This window comes from Mauremys mutica, chromosome 7 (assembly GCF_020497125.1).
Source record: "Mauremys mutica isolate MM-2020 ecotype Southern chromosome 7, ASM2049712v1, whole genome shotgun sequence".
NCBI classification, from domain to species: domain Eukaryota; kingdom Metazoa; phylum Chordata; order Testudines; family Geoemydidae; genus Mauremys; species Mauremys mutica.
In genome coordinates, this window is record NC_059078.1 from 30,074,283 (window position 1) to 30,090,381 (window position 16,099).

At 57.0% G+C, this 16,099-nt stretch overlaps 2 protein-coding genes across 2 annotated transcripts; both read left to right on the forward strand.

Moving 5' to 3' along the window:
- The first annotated feature begins 3,970 nt into the window (after window positions 1–3,970).
- Window positions 3,971–10,682, forward strand: SLC3A2 (solute carrier family 3 member 2). The gene is made up of 10 exons (XM_045022825.1): window positions 3,971–4,095; window positions 4,432–4,900; window positions 5,963–6,136; window positions 6,290–6,390; window positions 6,747–6,815; window positions 6,921–6,985; window positions 7,301–7,487; window positions 7,980–8,123; window positions 8,420–8,527; window positions 9,651–10,682. Exons 2-10 carry the CDS (start codon window positions 4,468–4,470, stop codon window positions 9,993–9,995), a joined length of 1,626 nt encoding a protein of 541 aa, XP_044878760.1. The 5' UTR covers window positions 3,971–4,095; window positions 4,432–4,467; the 3' UTR covers window positions 9,996–10,682.
- An 843-nt stretch (window positions 10,683–11,525) lies between these two features.
- On the forward strand, window positions 11,526–15,032 carry LOC123373728 (calmodulin-1). The gene is made up of 6 exons (XM_045022826.1): window positions 11,526–11,655; window positions 12,099–12,129; window positions 12,313–12,456; window positions 13,418–13,524; window positions 13,903–14,038; window positions 14,426–15,032. The coding sequence occupies exons 1-6, from the start codon at window positions 11,653–11,655 to the stop codon at window positions 14,452–14,454; spliced, it is 450 nt and encodes a 149-aa protein (XP_044878761.1). The 5' UTR covers window positions 11,526–11,652; the 3' UTR covers window positions 14,455–15,032.
- The last annotated feature ends 1,067 nt before the right edge of the window (window positions 15,033–16,099 follow it).

Here is a 16,099-nt window from a genome sequence, read left to right on the forward strand (position 1 = left end):
GCCAGAGGAGGGGAACATGACTAAGGGCTGGTGGAGGGGACCAGGGCTGGAGGTGGACCTGGAGGTCTGAGGCTGGGTTATTGTGAGTCTAGGTGGGGTTCTGGGTTGGAAAAGGCCTAGGCTGGGCAGGGGGAAATTGGGGGAGTTAGGCTGGAGGGGGAGTAGAAACTAGGCTCTGGGAGAAAAAGGCTGAGCAAGTCGGGTGTAGGGAATTCTGTCTGTCTCTCTCCAGTAGGGCACAGAAAGGACACTCCAGCTGCAAAACATGCTACAACAACAAACAGCTGAACCCCTCCCCTCCCCTTGAACTGGCCTGGCAGGAGCCCAGGGCTGGGACTGGCCTCATTAATAACCCAGACAGCTCCTGTTCGAGCAGCAACAACAACTGGGGGAGGCTTCTGCCAGGAGCAAACACGGTCTGTGGGATAAACAGGGTTGGAGGAGGGGCAATAGATTTAGGTGGAGAGAGGGTCAGTGGAGGAGACTGGGGGCTGGTGAGGGGAAGGCTGGGGACTGATGGGCGAAGAGGGACATGGGGGCCAATGGGGCTGGAGGGGGGGCTAGACACTGTAGGCTCGGGGGACTGATGGGGGTGCTATCAGCAAGGGCTGCCAGGGATGACGGGGGACACCAGAGGCTGGGTGATGCGGGGATACTGGGAGTGGAACAGAGGAGATCACTGGTGGCTGGGACGGGCAGTAGGGGTCACTGAGGGCTGGATGTCTGGGGGAAGTGGGGATCAGCTATTCTGGAGCTGGGCAGTAGAAGCTGGAACACTGGGAATAAGGGGAGTGTGTGTGCGGCTGAGGGACTCTAGTCATTCAGGCTGAAACCCCCAGGTTAGGGCATAAGAGCCTCCCATAAGAGCCTCCCATAACCCCAAGCTGAGGGTTCTGCATCCCTGACTCCCTGAGGGAATGCAGTGTGTCGAGGGGTGGAGGGGAAATGTATCCCCTTCACTTTGTCTTGGGGCTGAGGTCAGCAGAGCTGGGGCTTCCATGGAGCCTGCTTCTTCTGCCCCAGCCCAGAGACCCATGCAGGGAAGGTGCCCCCTCAGCTCTGCCTGTGGCCCCCAGGCCTGGCCCCTTAGGAAATGACACCCAATTCTGATGCTGCCCTACAGTGCAACCCTGGCACTGGTTGGCGTGGTAGTGGGGGTGCCCCTTTCTCAGTCATCACAGGCCCAGGGGGCAGCACTAAGATGCCAAAACAAAGATGACTGCCAGGCAAGTGGTGATGGCTGTCGGGGTGATAACACAGAGATGACTGCCAAGAGATGGCACAGTGATGGCTCCCAGGGAGGATGAGGGCTGCTGATAGGGGAGACACAAAGATGGCTGCCCAACAGGATGCAATGGCTATTGGGGAGTGGGTGGAAACACAAAGATGGCTGCCAAGGCGGGAGTGGTACAAAGAGGCTGCTGGCAGCCATTTTGTGTAATTCTTCTCCCAAGATGGCTGAACTGGAATCCCAGGACTCTGCTAGGGCCCAGACCTTCCCTGGGGCTGTGAATTCTTCTCCCATTCCTGGCGCCACCCTGACTGGCTGGCAACATGGGGCAAGAAGCATGTGGAATCCATTTGTGGCTCTGGAGCAGCATCTTGGTGCCTGCTGTTTTCCTTCCTGTCCCTCCCACGCCCTCGGCTTTAGGAGGATTCAAGCCCCAACATGACAATGTGGGAGCCTTCCCCAGGTTTTGACTGTGTGTGTGTTGGGGCTGGAGGGGAGAACTGGAGGTGTATGCACATGGCAGGACAAAGGGCATAAGTGGTAGTGGGGGGTTGCACAGTGCGGGGGCAAGGGGTAAGTATGTGTGCATAGCATGGAGGAGGCCAGGAGTACACAGAGGCGGGAGATGTTGGAGGGCAGGATCAAGGAGGTGTGTGCATAGTGTAGGAGATGTTGGAGGGCACATACTGCACCGGGGAAGCCAGGTAGCACATAGTGTGGCAGAAAAGGGGGTCCCCCAGAGTGGGGTGAGGCCAGTGTGGGGTAAATGAGGGGGTATAACACAGTGTGTGGAGGCAGGGGGCTGGTCAGGTCAGGGGAACTGCTCATGGAGGTGCATGAATTCGTCTCTGGTTACAGCTTGTGTGATTGGCACTTGTTTACAGCCCTTGCCCGGCTGTAAGCGGTCTTTGGTGGGCGTGGTTCCTGGTCTGTTCTGCTGAGTCAGGCATTGCTGCTTACTGTGGCAGAGCTGGAGCTCCAGGTGTGTGGGGATCAGCACCTCAGCTCTGGGGCTCAAACCTCCTCCTATCCCCATTCCACCCCTCTGGGGAAAATTCAGTGCTAGAGTCGGGGGTAGTTCAGTGCCAGCTGCCATATACAGAGGCCTCTGGCACAGAGTAGTAGCCTGGGAAGCTGCCCACTAACACCCCTGCACCAGTGTATGTTTTGGGGAGACCCTCTCCATGGGGAGACAGGGGCACTCTGTCTCCATGGTCAGATCAGCCCCAGAAGCCCTGCCCATTAGTGCCATTCAGATGTAACTGACAACTAGACTCCATGTAGGGAGTGGGGGGTGTTCCAGGACCAGGAGGCAGTTGGGAGTGTTTACTGGTGGGTGGGAAGCCCACAGGTAAGAGCTGATCTGTATATAACCTTTTGTGGTGTTAGCTGGGTGGGGGTAGGATTTACCTGGGGGGGCACTGGGAGGTTAGTGGGGAGCACTAGGGGTCACTGGCTCCTGGGAAGTTACTTGGGGAGGAGGCTTGATTAGCCTGGGGGAGGGATAATGGAGTGCATCTCCCCCAGGTTACCGTCCCCACCCCCACCCCCACCCCCTTAGCCAGGGTTGGAGTGGGGGAGTTGGTCACATATTCTCAACAGCACATGATGGGGCCATTCAGAGCTTGAGGCTTCCCAGGAGGGTCAGAAAATGAAAGGGGCTGCTGTAGCCCCTTCAAGAAGCCCATAGAGCCCTCCCTGTTATGTGTAGGGAGCCGGTGGGTTGCGTGGGGCCCCGTGTGGCAGTGGTTTCCCACCACGTGACAGAACTGAAACAGGGAACAATCAAGTGTTTCTTGTGATTGCCAGGGCCGGAGGGAAGGGGCTGGATTTCCAGCCTTTGATTGTGGCTCCCCCCCATGGTGTTCCCAGACTCTGATCCTAGTCCCCACCACTTCCTTGCCTTTGATCTATCCTTCCCCCTTAGGGTTCCCAACTATGATCCCTCCCCTGCTCCTCGGGTTCCTGGCCTTTGATGTACAGGGTTCCCAGACGCTGAGCTCTGTCCCCTTCCCATCCCTGTGAGACGGTTCTTTCTCAGCAAGAAGGCTTGGCTCCAAGGGACAGACTAAGTCAAGAATAGATATGGAAACTGAGGCACACTGAAGGAAAAGGACTTGTCCAGCCACATACAGTGAGTCAGTGGAGCTGGGATTAGACCCCCCAGAATCCTGCTGCCACTCCCCTGCTCTAACCACTAGATACCACTCCTGCCAGAGTTGTGGATAGAATGCTGGTGGTAAACTGGTGTCCTGACACCCAGCCCCACAGCTTTAACCATTAGACACCCCTCATGAGCCTATTATCTTCAAGCCAAATTACACACACCCCCCCTATGGACCTATGCAGGCCTGATCATTTTGTTTATACCCAGTTGGAAACTCTTCCATTCTCATCTCACTCCCAAACTCTCCATGGAGTGGCAACCCCTTGTTGTCATCTCTGCTATCTATAGGGTGACCAGATGTCCCGATTTTATAGGGAGAGTCCTGATTTTGGGGTCTTTTTCTTATATAGATAGACTCCTATTACCTCCCACCCCCTGTCCTGTTTTTTTCACATTTGCTGTCTGGTCACCCTAGCCATCTAGGGCCTTGTCGCAGGTACAGACCCCTCACCCTTTGGGGCACTGCTCTCTCCATAGGCCTCAATTTCCCATAGTCCCTCTCCCCCCAGCTCTGCAACAAGCAGGATCCTCTCCATTTCTCCAGGCCATAGATCATGGTAACACGGAGTAATTATCTGTCTCCACCTTAAGGCGGGCGGGGGACGGGTCTGGGAGGCGGAGTCGGATCGGGATATATCAGTGCCGGCTGAGGAAGAGCGTAAGTCTCACAGTCAGAGGAATCAATCGGGTGCGCTAGGTATGATCCGCCGCGGTGTGCCGGGCGCGTGGGGACGGTGTGATCTAGCGCCGGGCCCTGGGCGCATGGGCTGGGTACCTACCAGCGCGCACAGGGCTGTGGGGAGGCGGCGAGTAGGGGCACGAGGTGAGAAGGCAGCATGGCTGCGGCTGAATCCCGCGAGAGGCCTAGGAAAGGAGGCTCAGGCAGGTGGGGGGAAATCTCTGTCCTTGGCGGAGAAATCTCTCTGCCTGCTGGGAGGGCTGTGTGCCAAGGTCGGGAGCTCTGCTCAGGGGCCGGGTGGTGGAGATTGCTCTGCCCGGGGCACATGGCTCTGCCTCTCTCCCCTCACCGCAGGCCCTAGCGATACCCGGTGGCATTTAGCCAGGCATCATGAGCCAGGACGCAGAGGTGGACATGAAGGAGGTGGAGTTGAACGAGATGGAGCCAGAGAAGCAGCCCATGACGGGCTCCCCCTCCTCCCCGGCCTCGGGATCCCTGGGCGAGAAGAACGGGATGGTGAAGGTGAAGGTGCCCGAGGAGGATGGCGAGGCGGATGCTGGCACCAAGTTCACGGGGCTGTCCAAGGAGGAGCTGCTGCAGGTAGCGGGCACTCCAGGGTGGGTGCGCACCCGCTGGGCCCTGCTCATCCTCTTCTGGCTGGGATGGCTGGGCATGCTGGCGGGGGCCATCGTCATCATCGTCCAGGCTCCCCGCTGCAAGGAGCTGCCTCCCCAGGAGTGGTGGCACAAGGGGGGCATTTACCGCATCCAGGCACTGGAGGCCTTCCAGGACTCGGATGCCGATGGAGTCGGGGACTTGGCAGGTGAGTCCTGTTTCTCAGCCCCCCTAACCCACTAGACCTCACTCCCCTTTAAGCTGGGGATAGAACCCCGGAGTCCTGACCATCCCTCCCGCCCCCACTCCCAGAACCCAGTAGACCCCCACTTCCTTACCAGAGCTGGGGATTAAACTAGGAGAGGGATGGGATGGGAGGACCCTGGTGTGCGGGGAGAAGAGGTGTTATGGGTGGGAAAGGAGAGGGGTTTGGGGTAGTGGGGGGTGGCAGGAACCCCGGGTGAACATTAGGGTTTGGTTGCCTTCTTGGCACAAACTGGAGCCCAGGTGCTGCTGGGGCGACCCTCTCGCCCAGTTCTCCCTATCTGGGGGGGCTTATGGGCGTGGGAACGCTCCCCCCCCCCCAATAGGATGTCCCATACAGTCTGTTCCTCACGTGCTCCTTGCGCAAGCAGGTGACTGGCAGCCGGCCAGCCCGCCGCGCCTGGGAGGGGTGAGGGTGCTCCCAGCCGGTTCTAGCCGGTTGGCAGCAGCAACCAGTGGGCTTTGTTTCATCAGCTTTGACGTCAGCCCAGCCTGAGCTGACTCAGCTGTTTGGGGGGGGAATTGAGTGATGGGGGGGGGAGGAGCTGGGGTTAAGGTCCCATACAATCTGGGGGTGGGGGAAGAGGGGAAGGGAGCTGGGGTTAAAGGTTCTGTGGGCTTGAGGGTGGGGGGGAAGGGAGCTGGGGTTAAAGATCCTGTGGGGTGGGGTGGGGAAGGGAGCTGGGGTTAAAGATCTCGTGGGCTTGCGGGGGGAGAAGGGAGCATGGGGAGATGGGGTGGGAAGCTGCTGGGGTTGAAGGTCCCATAATGCACGGAGGCAAATGTGAATTGTGGGGATTGGCTGGGTTAAAGGTTTCATTCTGGGTGAGGGAGGAAAGGGGATTGGGGGAGTATCTTTCACCTGGTGGGGAGGGGTAATGTGGGCAAGATGCAGGGGCTATGGGGACAGCTTTTACCTGGGGTGGGGAGGGGACTACGTGGGACTGCGGGAGCTGCCAACCTCTGATTTCCCCCCCCCTCCCCCCCTTGTCCACTCTCTCCCCAGGGGTGGAGCAGCGCATTGATTACCTGAGCTCCCTGAAGGTGAAGGGGCTGGTAATTGGGCCCATACATGTTAACACTCCTGACACACTGGCCGACACGGACCTGCGGGAAGTGGACCCCCGTTTCGGCACCAAGGAGACCTTTACCAAGCTGTTGGAGGCCGCCAAGAAGAAGAGTAAGAAAATGTCCGAGTATGGGGCCTTTTTCCCCTTGGGGTGCTGGATCTGATCTGGCCCCAGGATGGGTGGTGGGGAATGGGATATGGGGTGTTTGGGGAGTGGAGCTCTCCCTGCCCTAGGATGTATACCTGACCTCTCTTTCTCCCTAGGTCTCAAGGTCATCCTGGACTTGACCCCCAATTACCGTGGCAAGATGCCCTGGTTCAGCCAGGAGACCCCCCGCAGCAGTGATTTCCAGTCTAAAATGAAGGTGAGGTTGGGCTCCAATGCGGGGCATCCTGAGGAGCAGCACCTGAGGGGAGCTGGCAATCTAACCTTAAGGCTGTGTTCTGGGGGAGAGGGTGTCCTGCTCTGTCATAGATCTTCCCCAGGGATCTGTCTGGGCCTGGTTTGCCACTTCCCCTGAATCCTCACTATTTTGGAGGAAGCAGCTGGGACCACTGTTTGGGTTTCTCATGCAGGGGGGGCTAGGGGTATGGAGACCTGGAGTGGGGAGGTGTTGGCTACACTGGAGTTGGGGGCTGGGGATGATCAGTTGATGGGAGGATGCAGGGCTGGTGGCTGTGGGGCATGCCAGATGCTGGTTGACACACGCTCTCTGGGCAGGCGGCGCTGGAGTTCTGGCTGGAGTTTGGTGTGGCAGGGATCCAGATGGAGGGAGTGGAGAAGCTCAATGTAAGTGACTAGCTTGTCTGTGTGTTGGGGGTGAGGGTTGTGGGGTGTTGTGGTGGGAGGTAATGTGGGGAGTGACTGTCTGTCTCACAGGTCTTTCTCCTCCAGGACTCCCAGCTCCTGGTGGAGTGGAAGAACCTCACCAGCCAGTACAGTTCTGATGGCAATGCCAGGTGGGTGCCAAGCCCCCACCAAATGGTTCTGGCCCTTTTGCGGTGGTGGTTGACTGGCTGCCCCCTGGGATGGCAGCCCTCTTGAATACGCCCACCTTCCAGGCTCCCTCCCTTGGATGCCTCTCTCCTCTCCTGGTGCCAACCCCCCCTCAAGCACCCATAGCTCCCCCATGTCCCCCCATCCTCTAGGAAAATACCTCTCCATCTTCAGACTCTGCGCCCTGCCCCACCCCAGCCTCCCACACCCTCTTTCCCATTCCTAGCACCTCACAACTGACCCCGGCACTCACCGTACCCTGACTCCCTTCTCTCCAGGGTGCTGATCGCTGAGATGGGCCAACAAGATTCCTGGCAGATCTTCTCCCTGCTGAACGAGACCAGCGCTGACCTCCTAGTCAGCCCATATCTGGCGGGGCTGGGGCAGGAGCCCTCTGGGGAGAAGGTGGAAAATGCGATCAGAGAGTACATCCAGGCTTCTGGAGAGAAGTGGCCTAGCTGGAGTGTGAGTGCTGCCCACTCTGTTTCCCCAGCTCTTGGAATTGGGGGAGGGGGCTGGGGCATGGACCCACCTTCACCTTACCCCACTCCTTCCCCCTCAGGATCACCATGCTAAGCCCCCCCCCCCCCATCTGTATCATAGCTCCCAGTGCTCATAGTGGGCTCCCTTTTGGAGACAGGGCAGGAGCTGAGCCCCAACAGATGTGTGCCATAAAGCATGTGGGTCTGTTCTGTGTTGCTTGCTCAAGAAGGATAGGCCAGGATGTTATAGATTATTATAGATCATTAGGGTTGGAAGGGACCTCTGGAGATCATCTAGTCCAACCCCCTGCTCAAAGCAGGACCAATCCCCAACTGGCCCCCTCAAGGACTGAACTCACAACCCTGGGTTTAGCAGGCCAATGTGACCACTAGCCCCCCATCCCCTCCCAGAGCTGGGGATACGTCCACCTCCCACCCCCTGTGTGTTGACACTGCATCTCTGCTGTCTCTGCAGGTGGGGGGCCCAAGGACGGGGCACATGGCCTCTCTTGTGAAGGAGCGGTTGCTGCGGCTCTATCACATGCTACTTTTCACGCTGCCAGGGACGCCCTTCACCAACTATGGGGATGAAATCGGGCTGCAGGAGCTGCCAGGACAGGTAGGGGCAGTGTGGGGCTAGGGGATCCCTCTGGAGGAGGTGTGGGGGGAGGCCTGGGAGGGTTAGTTAAGGTGAATTGGGGGGAAGGGGTGGGCAGTGAAGTCCCTGAAGGTGCTGTCAGGTGGGGAATGTCAGGGCAGGGGGAAGGGCAGTGCAAAGGGGTGAAGGGATGGTGAAGTTTGTTCAGCTTCTGGGTGGGGAAGGAGTGTCTGGGGAAGGGATGGGCTGGGTTGGTGCAGGAAGGGATGGGCAGCCAGCTGTGCAACTCCCTGTAACCACGTCCATCACTTCCCCAGTCCAGCACACCCCACATGCTGTGGAATGATTCAGCCAACTTTGGCTTCTCCTCAAAGTCGTTGTTTCAAAGTGTGGGCGGCAGCAGCAGCAGCAACATCACTGTGAAGGTGAGGGCAGGGGTATAGGCAGAGCTTAGGGGAGGAACATGGGTGGTGTGGTGAGGGTGGGCTTAGATGGGGGCAGAGCTCTGGGGGAGCTCAAGGGGTATGGGAGTAGCTGGGGGAGGGCACGATCTGCCTCGCACTAACCCAGCATTTCTCAGATGCTGCCATTGTGGCCACCAGAGGCTTTTCTTGCGGCCACAGACTTCTGGGCGGTGGTGGTGGTGCTTGGGGCAGACAAAGCAGTAACTCCTCCTCTGGGGCCACCAGCAGGGTTTGGGCCCTACCCTCCTCTGAGGACACAGTGGCTGCCTGCTCTTCCAGCATTTGAATTCCCCACCTTCTGGAGATGGAGAGGGTCTGGCTTCAGCTCTGGGGTAGCAGGCAACTGGCTCCAGCTGCGTAGCAGTTGGCTCTGTCCTCTGGCCACAGGGCCCCAAGCTCCAGTCATGGGAGGCAGGGCTTTGGTCTCCGTTCATGGGCCCCCATTGCCCTTGCGCCCCCCACCCCGCTGCCTTTTCTGGCATCGGCTGCACAATGGCAGACCCTGGCCCCAGCCCCGGGCTTGTCACCCACCCCCATTTCCCTGGCCCCCTGTGCAGCAATAGGTTCTGTCCCCCACTGCTTTCCCCAGCCCCTATCCAGGGCTTAATTTGTTCTCAGGCTTGCTAGGAGCTGAGTAAGTCTTCTGAGAAAAATTATATCTGTATGTTTAATATCACTTTTCACAGCAGACTTAGCAGCTAGCTTGGAGGCTATGAAAAGTGATATTGACATACAAGCATCACTTTTCACAGCAGTAGATTTGCTAGCTAGGCAACCGAAAGAAAGAACAATAAAATCAAGAATGTGCCAAATACCTTATTTGTGTTTCTATTGTCTATTCCTTACTAAACCTAAACAAAACTGAACACTATTTGGATTTTTTAGTCTGCAAAAACACCCTACATAGACATGTCCAAATCACTGTCATTTGTTTGCGTGCATATGTATTTGTAATTAACTTTAGGAAAAACATATTTTAGGAAAAATTGACAGCAGCCACCTGGAAGAGTTGGTGGCTTCTCTCTGAGGTCACCAAAATGTTATTGTGAGAACCCCTGCACTAACCCCATGTCTCCCTCCCCAGGCACAGAGTGAGGACCGCTCCTCATTGCTCTCCCTGTTCCGGCACCTGAGTGAGCTGCGGGGCAAGGAGCGCTCGCTGTTGCATGGGGAATTCATGATGCTGCCTGGGGTGGTGCCAGATGTCTGTATCTACCTGCGCAGCTGGGACCAGAACAAACGCTTCTTGGTGGTCCTCAACTTAGCTGGCAACAGCAGCTCTGTCCCCATCTCCCACTCTCTCTTGCCTCCTGAGGCCACTGTGGAGCTCAGCACTGACCCCCAGCGCCAGGAGGGGCAGCTGGCCCTGAAGGACCTGACATTGAAGCCCTCTGAGGGGTTGCTGCTGCATTTCCCCTATGTAGCCTAGGGGAGGAGGCCTCCCCTGTGGGCCAGGGCCTCCCATGTTCCAGGGAGGGGTGTTTATTCATGTGAGTCCTATTAACACCCCCAGGGGCAGCACTGAGGCCTTGGGGCAGGAGTGGGGAGCTGCAGCCATAAGGTAAAGGCGGCCCCTAGGTTCTGTTCTCCTGAGTCCTGGATGTCTGACCTGATCTTCTGTCTCTCTCTCTCTCTCTTCTCCCCCCCCCCCCATGGGGCTGGCGGGGCGTGGGGGGAAGCTGGTGCTCAGTGTGCCCCAATTCCTGCTAGCCTCACTTTGGCACCATCCTCAGGGATGCTATGGGAGATCTGGACTGAGGATGGGGCTCTATGGCATCTGTTTCCCCATGGTGGGGCAGCATTTAGATTTAGGGACCAAGGAGTTCAGGCCCCACTGGCTGCAGCTTCACCCTCCCCCTTTGGGTGCCTTGTATGATTGGATAGGTGGGGATGACTGATCAGGACCAAAGGTCGGTCGGTCTGTCTGTCTGTCTCTCTCTCTCTCTCTCTCTCTCTCCTCTGCCTCCTTCCTCTCTCCCCTTCCCCAGGTTGTAGTGGCCAGTGCTGTGTGTGAAATGGTGCAGATGTTTGGGTGGGGGGTGGATGGCTTTGTGCTGGTCTCCTCCTGAGTGCTGCTGGGATCAGCATGCAAATAATAAAAGGCTCTGCTTAGTGATTCTGGCTTGTCTCTTCCTTTAATGTGCTCCACTGCCTCCTTGTTTTCCCTGTGGCTGCTTCATGCCTTAACGGAGGGGGAAAGGAGGACCCCCTGCACTTCATCCTCATTGGCTATCTCTTCTACTGCTGCAGGTTCCTACCTGCACTATGAGGACCCCTTTCCTCGCTGCTGTGACCACTGAGTAGCCTGGGGGCAGATCTCTGCACTCTGCAATTCGTGGGTCTGGGTGCTGCCCTAGAGCAATCTGCCTAACATGGTGCTGTTAGTGGAGATGAGGGTTCCCCCAACCTTGTCTGTGTCCTAAGTGTGTGGACCTACCACAGATTGCTCCCTTGGCAGTGGGGGAGGAGCAGCTGACCTGGCAGCCCTAGGCCAACCCCCCCAGATGTAAGAAGGGGGGTGATTCCATCTCCAGAGGTTGGGCCAGGCCCCTAGGGTCCTGCCTGGGCCACTGCCTTTTTGGGAAGGTGGGAGGGGTGTGTACTGGGCCCACCTGTCAAGGCCCGCCCCCTAGCACAAGGCACGTGGGAGCCAGTAGCAGTGGTGCATGCTGGGAGCTAGTGTTTCAGCGTGCGGAGGCTCCTACTGCTCCCTATGGGCACTTTACACCTTCCCCTTTAACATGCCACCTTGCCTTTAAATCCACCTGCTCTTCAGGGCCCGTCCTCTTTAACCCACCCTGGCCGCTTTCTGTCGGCCGAACGCCGGCCCCGCCGCCGCCTTCCCCTTTAAGCGGTCTCCCTGACGCATTGCAGGTGGGAGCCGGCCAATGGGCTCGGGGCAGGCGGGTCACGTGGCCGTGCCGGGCGGGCGGTATTTAAAGGGCTCGGCGCAAAACGCAACACAAGGCCACTGCTGGGTCCGGGACTCGTTGCGGGCGGAGGGATCTGGGCGGCGCGGCCCGGGCGGAGGGAGCCTGAGACCACGGGGAACTGAGCGGTCGTAGCACCAGCCCCCCGCCGCCGCCATGGCAAGAAGTGGGGGTCGTGGGGGGCTGGGGCTCCCTGGCAGCGGGTGGCGGAGCGAGGGGATGGGGGTGGGGTCCAGGGGAACGGGGCGGCGGGGAGCGTGCGCGGAGAGAGGAGTGGGGGGTCGGGAGCCTGGTCCTGTGTGTTGGGGGGGGGGTCCAGGCCCCAAGACAGGGGCTAGTAGGGCCGCTCTCCATTGGCCAGTCGGGAACATGTAGTTGGGGGCAGTTGGAGACAGCAGCCATGCTGCGTCTTGCGGGAGGTGGGTGGCGTGGGGACTCCAGGGAGGTCTGGGGTGTAGGGCAGAGTCTCTTCCTCTGCGATATTGGATGGGAGGGGGGGTGAGGCTGTGTTTGGGGCAGATGGTCTGGAGGGCAATGAGGTATAGGGCATAGCTCGCGGGAAGGTGTCAGACAGGGTAATAACTCTCTGTCTCCTCTTGCAGGCAGACCAGCTGACAGAGGAACAGATCGCAGGTGAGACACCCCTTCATCCTGCTGCCCCCAAATTCTCCTTTATATGGGGGATCTGGTGCTTCACAATATGGTCGGGCCCAGGCGCCTGGTCGCCAGGGTTCTGGGGAGAGGGAGGAGACTGCAGGGAGAAGGGATCTTGTGGCAGGCCCCCCGGGTACTGATTCCTCTCCTCTCTCCCGGCAGAATTCAAGGAAGCCTTTTCCCTTTTCGACAAGGATGGGGATGGCACCATTACCACCAAGGAGCTGGGTACCGTCATGAGGTCCTTAGGGCAGAACCCCACCGAGGCAGAGTTGCAGGACATGATCAATGAGGTGGACGCTGATGGTGAGAGGGACTGTGAGACGGGTGGGGAGTCGGAATACAGCCACTGCACTGGTGGCAGTGGGGTTGTGTTTGGGGGTGATCAGAGCTGGGAGGCAGGACTCCTGTATTCTGTTCTTAGCTGTGAGCTTGGAGAAGTCTTTTTCCTTCTCTGTGCCTCAGTTTCCCTTACCATTCTTTGTCTGTTTAGACTATGCGTTTTGGGCTAGGGACTGAAAGAAGGGTTTCTAGGCTGATCAGGGGAATGGAGAGGAGACCAAAAGAGCTGGGTTTGTATAGCTTGACTAGATGAAGTTTGGAGAGTAGGGGGTGGATCTGATTGTTCTCTGTAAATATATCAGGGAGGAAACCCTAAGGAGGGTGAAGAGTGAGTTTCTGGAACAGCTTCCCAATAGGGGAAAACATTGATATGTTTCTGATTGAGATTTTGATGGGCCTGCCTGCAATAGCAGGGCCTGGACTCAATGACCCAGGAGGCCGCTTCTAGCCCTATATCCCCGTGTGATACACCTAATCCCAACCCCTGGTACTATCCCTCCTCTGTGAGTGCTGCTGTTAACTACCCTGCTCACACAAATGAAAGTCACCCTCAGCTGAGAATCACCTCATCCTAGGGCCTGTGGAGAGCTGCCTGTTCCTGTTCCAGTGTGCGGGTTGTACCTGAGTTAAACCGAAGGGGTTGATCCAAGGTTTGTAGGCCAGTCCCCTGCCCAAACTACAGAGCTCTGGGGCTTGTTTCTAGGCTCCCCACATCTCTGCAGAGGGGGTGAAGAGGCATCCCCTCAAGGCAAGCCCACCATTGGAGGGAAGGGGGTGTTTCAGTGAATTCCCCAGAGCTCCCTGTCAGTATTTGAGTGTCTGGATTTGTGGGAGAGAGGGTATTGGATGCTGTAGGGGGGCTGTGCAGGTCACCCAACCCACTGTCAGTTAGGTCCAGCACTAATGGCCTCTTCTCCTGCCCAAGGGAATGGCACCATTGACTTCCCTGAGTTCCTAACCATGATGGCAAGGAAGATGAAGGATACAGACAGCGAGGAGGAGATCCGTGAGGCCTTCCGGGTGTTTGACAAGGTGAGGCAGTGGGGCTTCATCCCCCTTATCCCTGGTGGCAGTGCATGCCCCTTGTTTTCTCCCCAGGAGCTCCAAAATAGCAGCTGGGGCTAAACTCCTCCATGCAGGGACAGCTGAGTCCAATACTCCCTCCTGTGTGCATGTGCTTCACAGCTGGACACCTCCCCCTTCCACATGGGGTTGGGGGCAGGAGAGTCATCAGCTACCTGAGGTAGGTGGTTGTGTGTGTTGGGGGAGGGGGGAATGCCTGTGTGGTCTACCTGCTTTCCCCTCTCCAGGGCCTGTGCTGAGGCTGAAAGGGTGGGGTCCCTGGGGTGCTTGTGCTAACTGGAGGCAGCCCTATGGCCCCCTTGCCTGACATGGTGGCTGCCCCCCCAGGATGGGAATGGGTACATCAGTGCGGCCGAGCTGCGCCACGTCATGACCAATCTGGGTGAGAAGCTGACAGATGAGGAGGTGGATGAGATGATCCGGGAAGCTGACATCGATGGTGATGGACAGGTCAACTATGAAGGTGAGGGGGGCAGTGGGGCAGCTTCCTCTGACTGTCCAAAGGGCACAGCTGCTGCTCAGGATAGTACCGCTCTGGAGAGGGCACTTGCTCTCTTAAGGACACTCCAATGCAGTGGGTAGGATGGGTCTGGGAGTCAGGATGCCTGGGTTCTCTTCCCAGGTCTGCTGCTTTCTGCCTCTTGCATTGTGACAGGCATAGCTTGGTGAAAGGGCTTGGAAATGTCACAAATGCTGTTAACTCCAGGGAATGGGAGATGTAATAGGGCACCCCCAAGTGCAGCCTGGGTGGGGGTGGGGGTGGAGGGATGGTTTCTGCCTGAGAGAAGGCAAGGGTGGGGTGAATCAGGGTTGTCTCATGCTCTCTGACCCTGTGCCTTTTGCTTTGCAGAGTTTGTACAGATGATGACAGCTAAGTAGGCTCTGGTAGGGCATCCCCCTCACCTGTACAGACTGGATGGACTCTTCCTACTGCTGCCATGTCACCCCTGCCCTGTCCCAGGTGCCATCCTGTCATCAGCAGCTGCTCTCCTTTGAGGACAGTGCATGCTTTCACCTCTTCTGCAATGTATGCTTGTATGCTGGGCACCACAGGGACAGGAGCCCAGCAGGGCCTATGGCCTGCTTCCCCCCCAAGTGGTTTGGTGGAGCAGGCCCCTGGCTGTTGGCTGGCTCTGCAAACTGCTTTCCATCTGACAATTCTTCCTCCTCCCTCCCATATTCAGCATCTCACCTGAATGCTCATGGACTGTGGTAGGGCAGCTGACAGTGTCTCTCTTTAACTGGCCACTGTTGCCTTCCTGGACGTGTCTGCATATGTTGGATATTGTGACTGTTAATTTCTTAACTGCTTAATATTCACCCCCCCCCCAATCTCTTAAATTCCTTTCCTCCCCTCCCTCCCACACCATATTGGCTTCCGGGGATGCTTCGGTTCCATTCCAGATGATGTAAGGTTTTATTTTCAATAAAGTCTCTCTGTGTGGTTTCTATTCCAAGTGCTGCCTCAGCATGTTCAGTGCACAACTCCATTGGAGGAGCCCTGCCACCCTCTGGGGCTTGGTGCTATATTGATAAACCAAGGTGGGTGGTGTGTGCTAGTTTCACCCTAGGCCAAAGCAGGTACAGCAGCAGCAAAAAGTTAGTATGATCTCATGTAAATGTCTGGGTCAGGACTTGAATCTAGGTCTCCCAGTCTATGGCATGTCCTAACCATTAGGATATGCTCTTTTTTCCCCCATCATGGTCTACTCCTTCTAGGAGTCTGTCTTGTCCCTGTTCTCTCCCCTGCTGTTTAAAACAGATTCCTATCTAGCTGGTGCAATGATAGGGGCTAGATGCAATTCTTTTTAGGAATATAGCCCAGTGATTCTCTATTGTGTAGCTTGAACTCCTGCTAACACTGCTAGTGTATAGTGAAGCTACAATCTAGATAATCCACTGTTGATACTCACTGGCACTACTGAAAAAAAATTGTGACTTGTAAAATATGCTATTTGTATACTAAATTTGAACCCTCTTAGACCAGTATCAGTAATTCCATTCTCATCAGTGCCATAGCTTGATAGAAGCTTCAATAGACACTACCCACAAGCCAGCTTCATGCATTGTTGGTTACTATAGGCAGTGTTAGGAGGACTTCAACTGTGCAGCCTATGTCACAACAGGCTACTACCCAGCACCAATCACTGTGCTAAAAGGCAGCTGCAGCTAGTCCTGCTAACGCTGCCTGCAGGAACGACACTATCCAACAGTTGATTATGCTATGCCGGATAAGAGATAGTAGCCATTAAGTTGGCCTGTGGATAGTGGGCTAGCACCTCCTTCCCCCTGCACAGGCCACCAAAGGCTTAAGAAAAGTAGGAGGCCTGGGCCTAGCTGCAAGGAACAGAGCGGAGCTTAGGCCTCGCCGGCCCTACGAGTGATGCCTGACTTCAGAACCTCCGCTCTGAACGCCTTGCTCGGAGAGTGCCGCCAGCTGCATTTATACTGACACCTCTCACCTCATTGGCCACTGTCAGGACCAATGAGAGGTGGCCCCGCCCCACGGAAGTACTCATAAGAG

Coding starts and splice junctions, on each gene's coding strand:
- LOC123373728 (XM_045022826.1), top strand. Junction 12,457..13,417: donor CAATGAGGTGGACGCTGATG/GTGAGAGGGACT, acceptor CTCCTGCCCAAG/GGAATGGCACCATTGACTTC. Junction 13,525..13,902: donor CCTTCCGGGTGTTTGACAAG/GTGAGGCAGTGG, acceptor CTGCCCCCCCAG/GATGGGAATGGGTACATCAG.
- SLC3A2 (XM_045022825.1), top strand. CDS start 4,468: ATGAGCCAGGACGCAGAGGTGGACATGAAGGAGGTGGAGTTGAACGAG. Junction 4,901..5,962: donor TGGAGTCGGGGACTTGGCAG/GTGAGTCCTGTT, acceptor CTCTCTCCCCAG/GGGTGGAGCAGCGCATTGAT. Junction 6,137..6,289: donor GGAGGCCGCCAAGAAGAAGA/GTAAGAAAATGT, acceptor CTTTCTCCCTAG/GTCTCAAGGTCATCCTGGAC.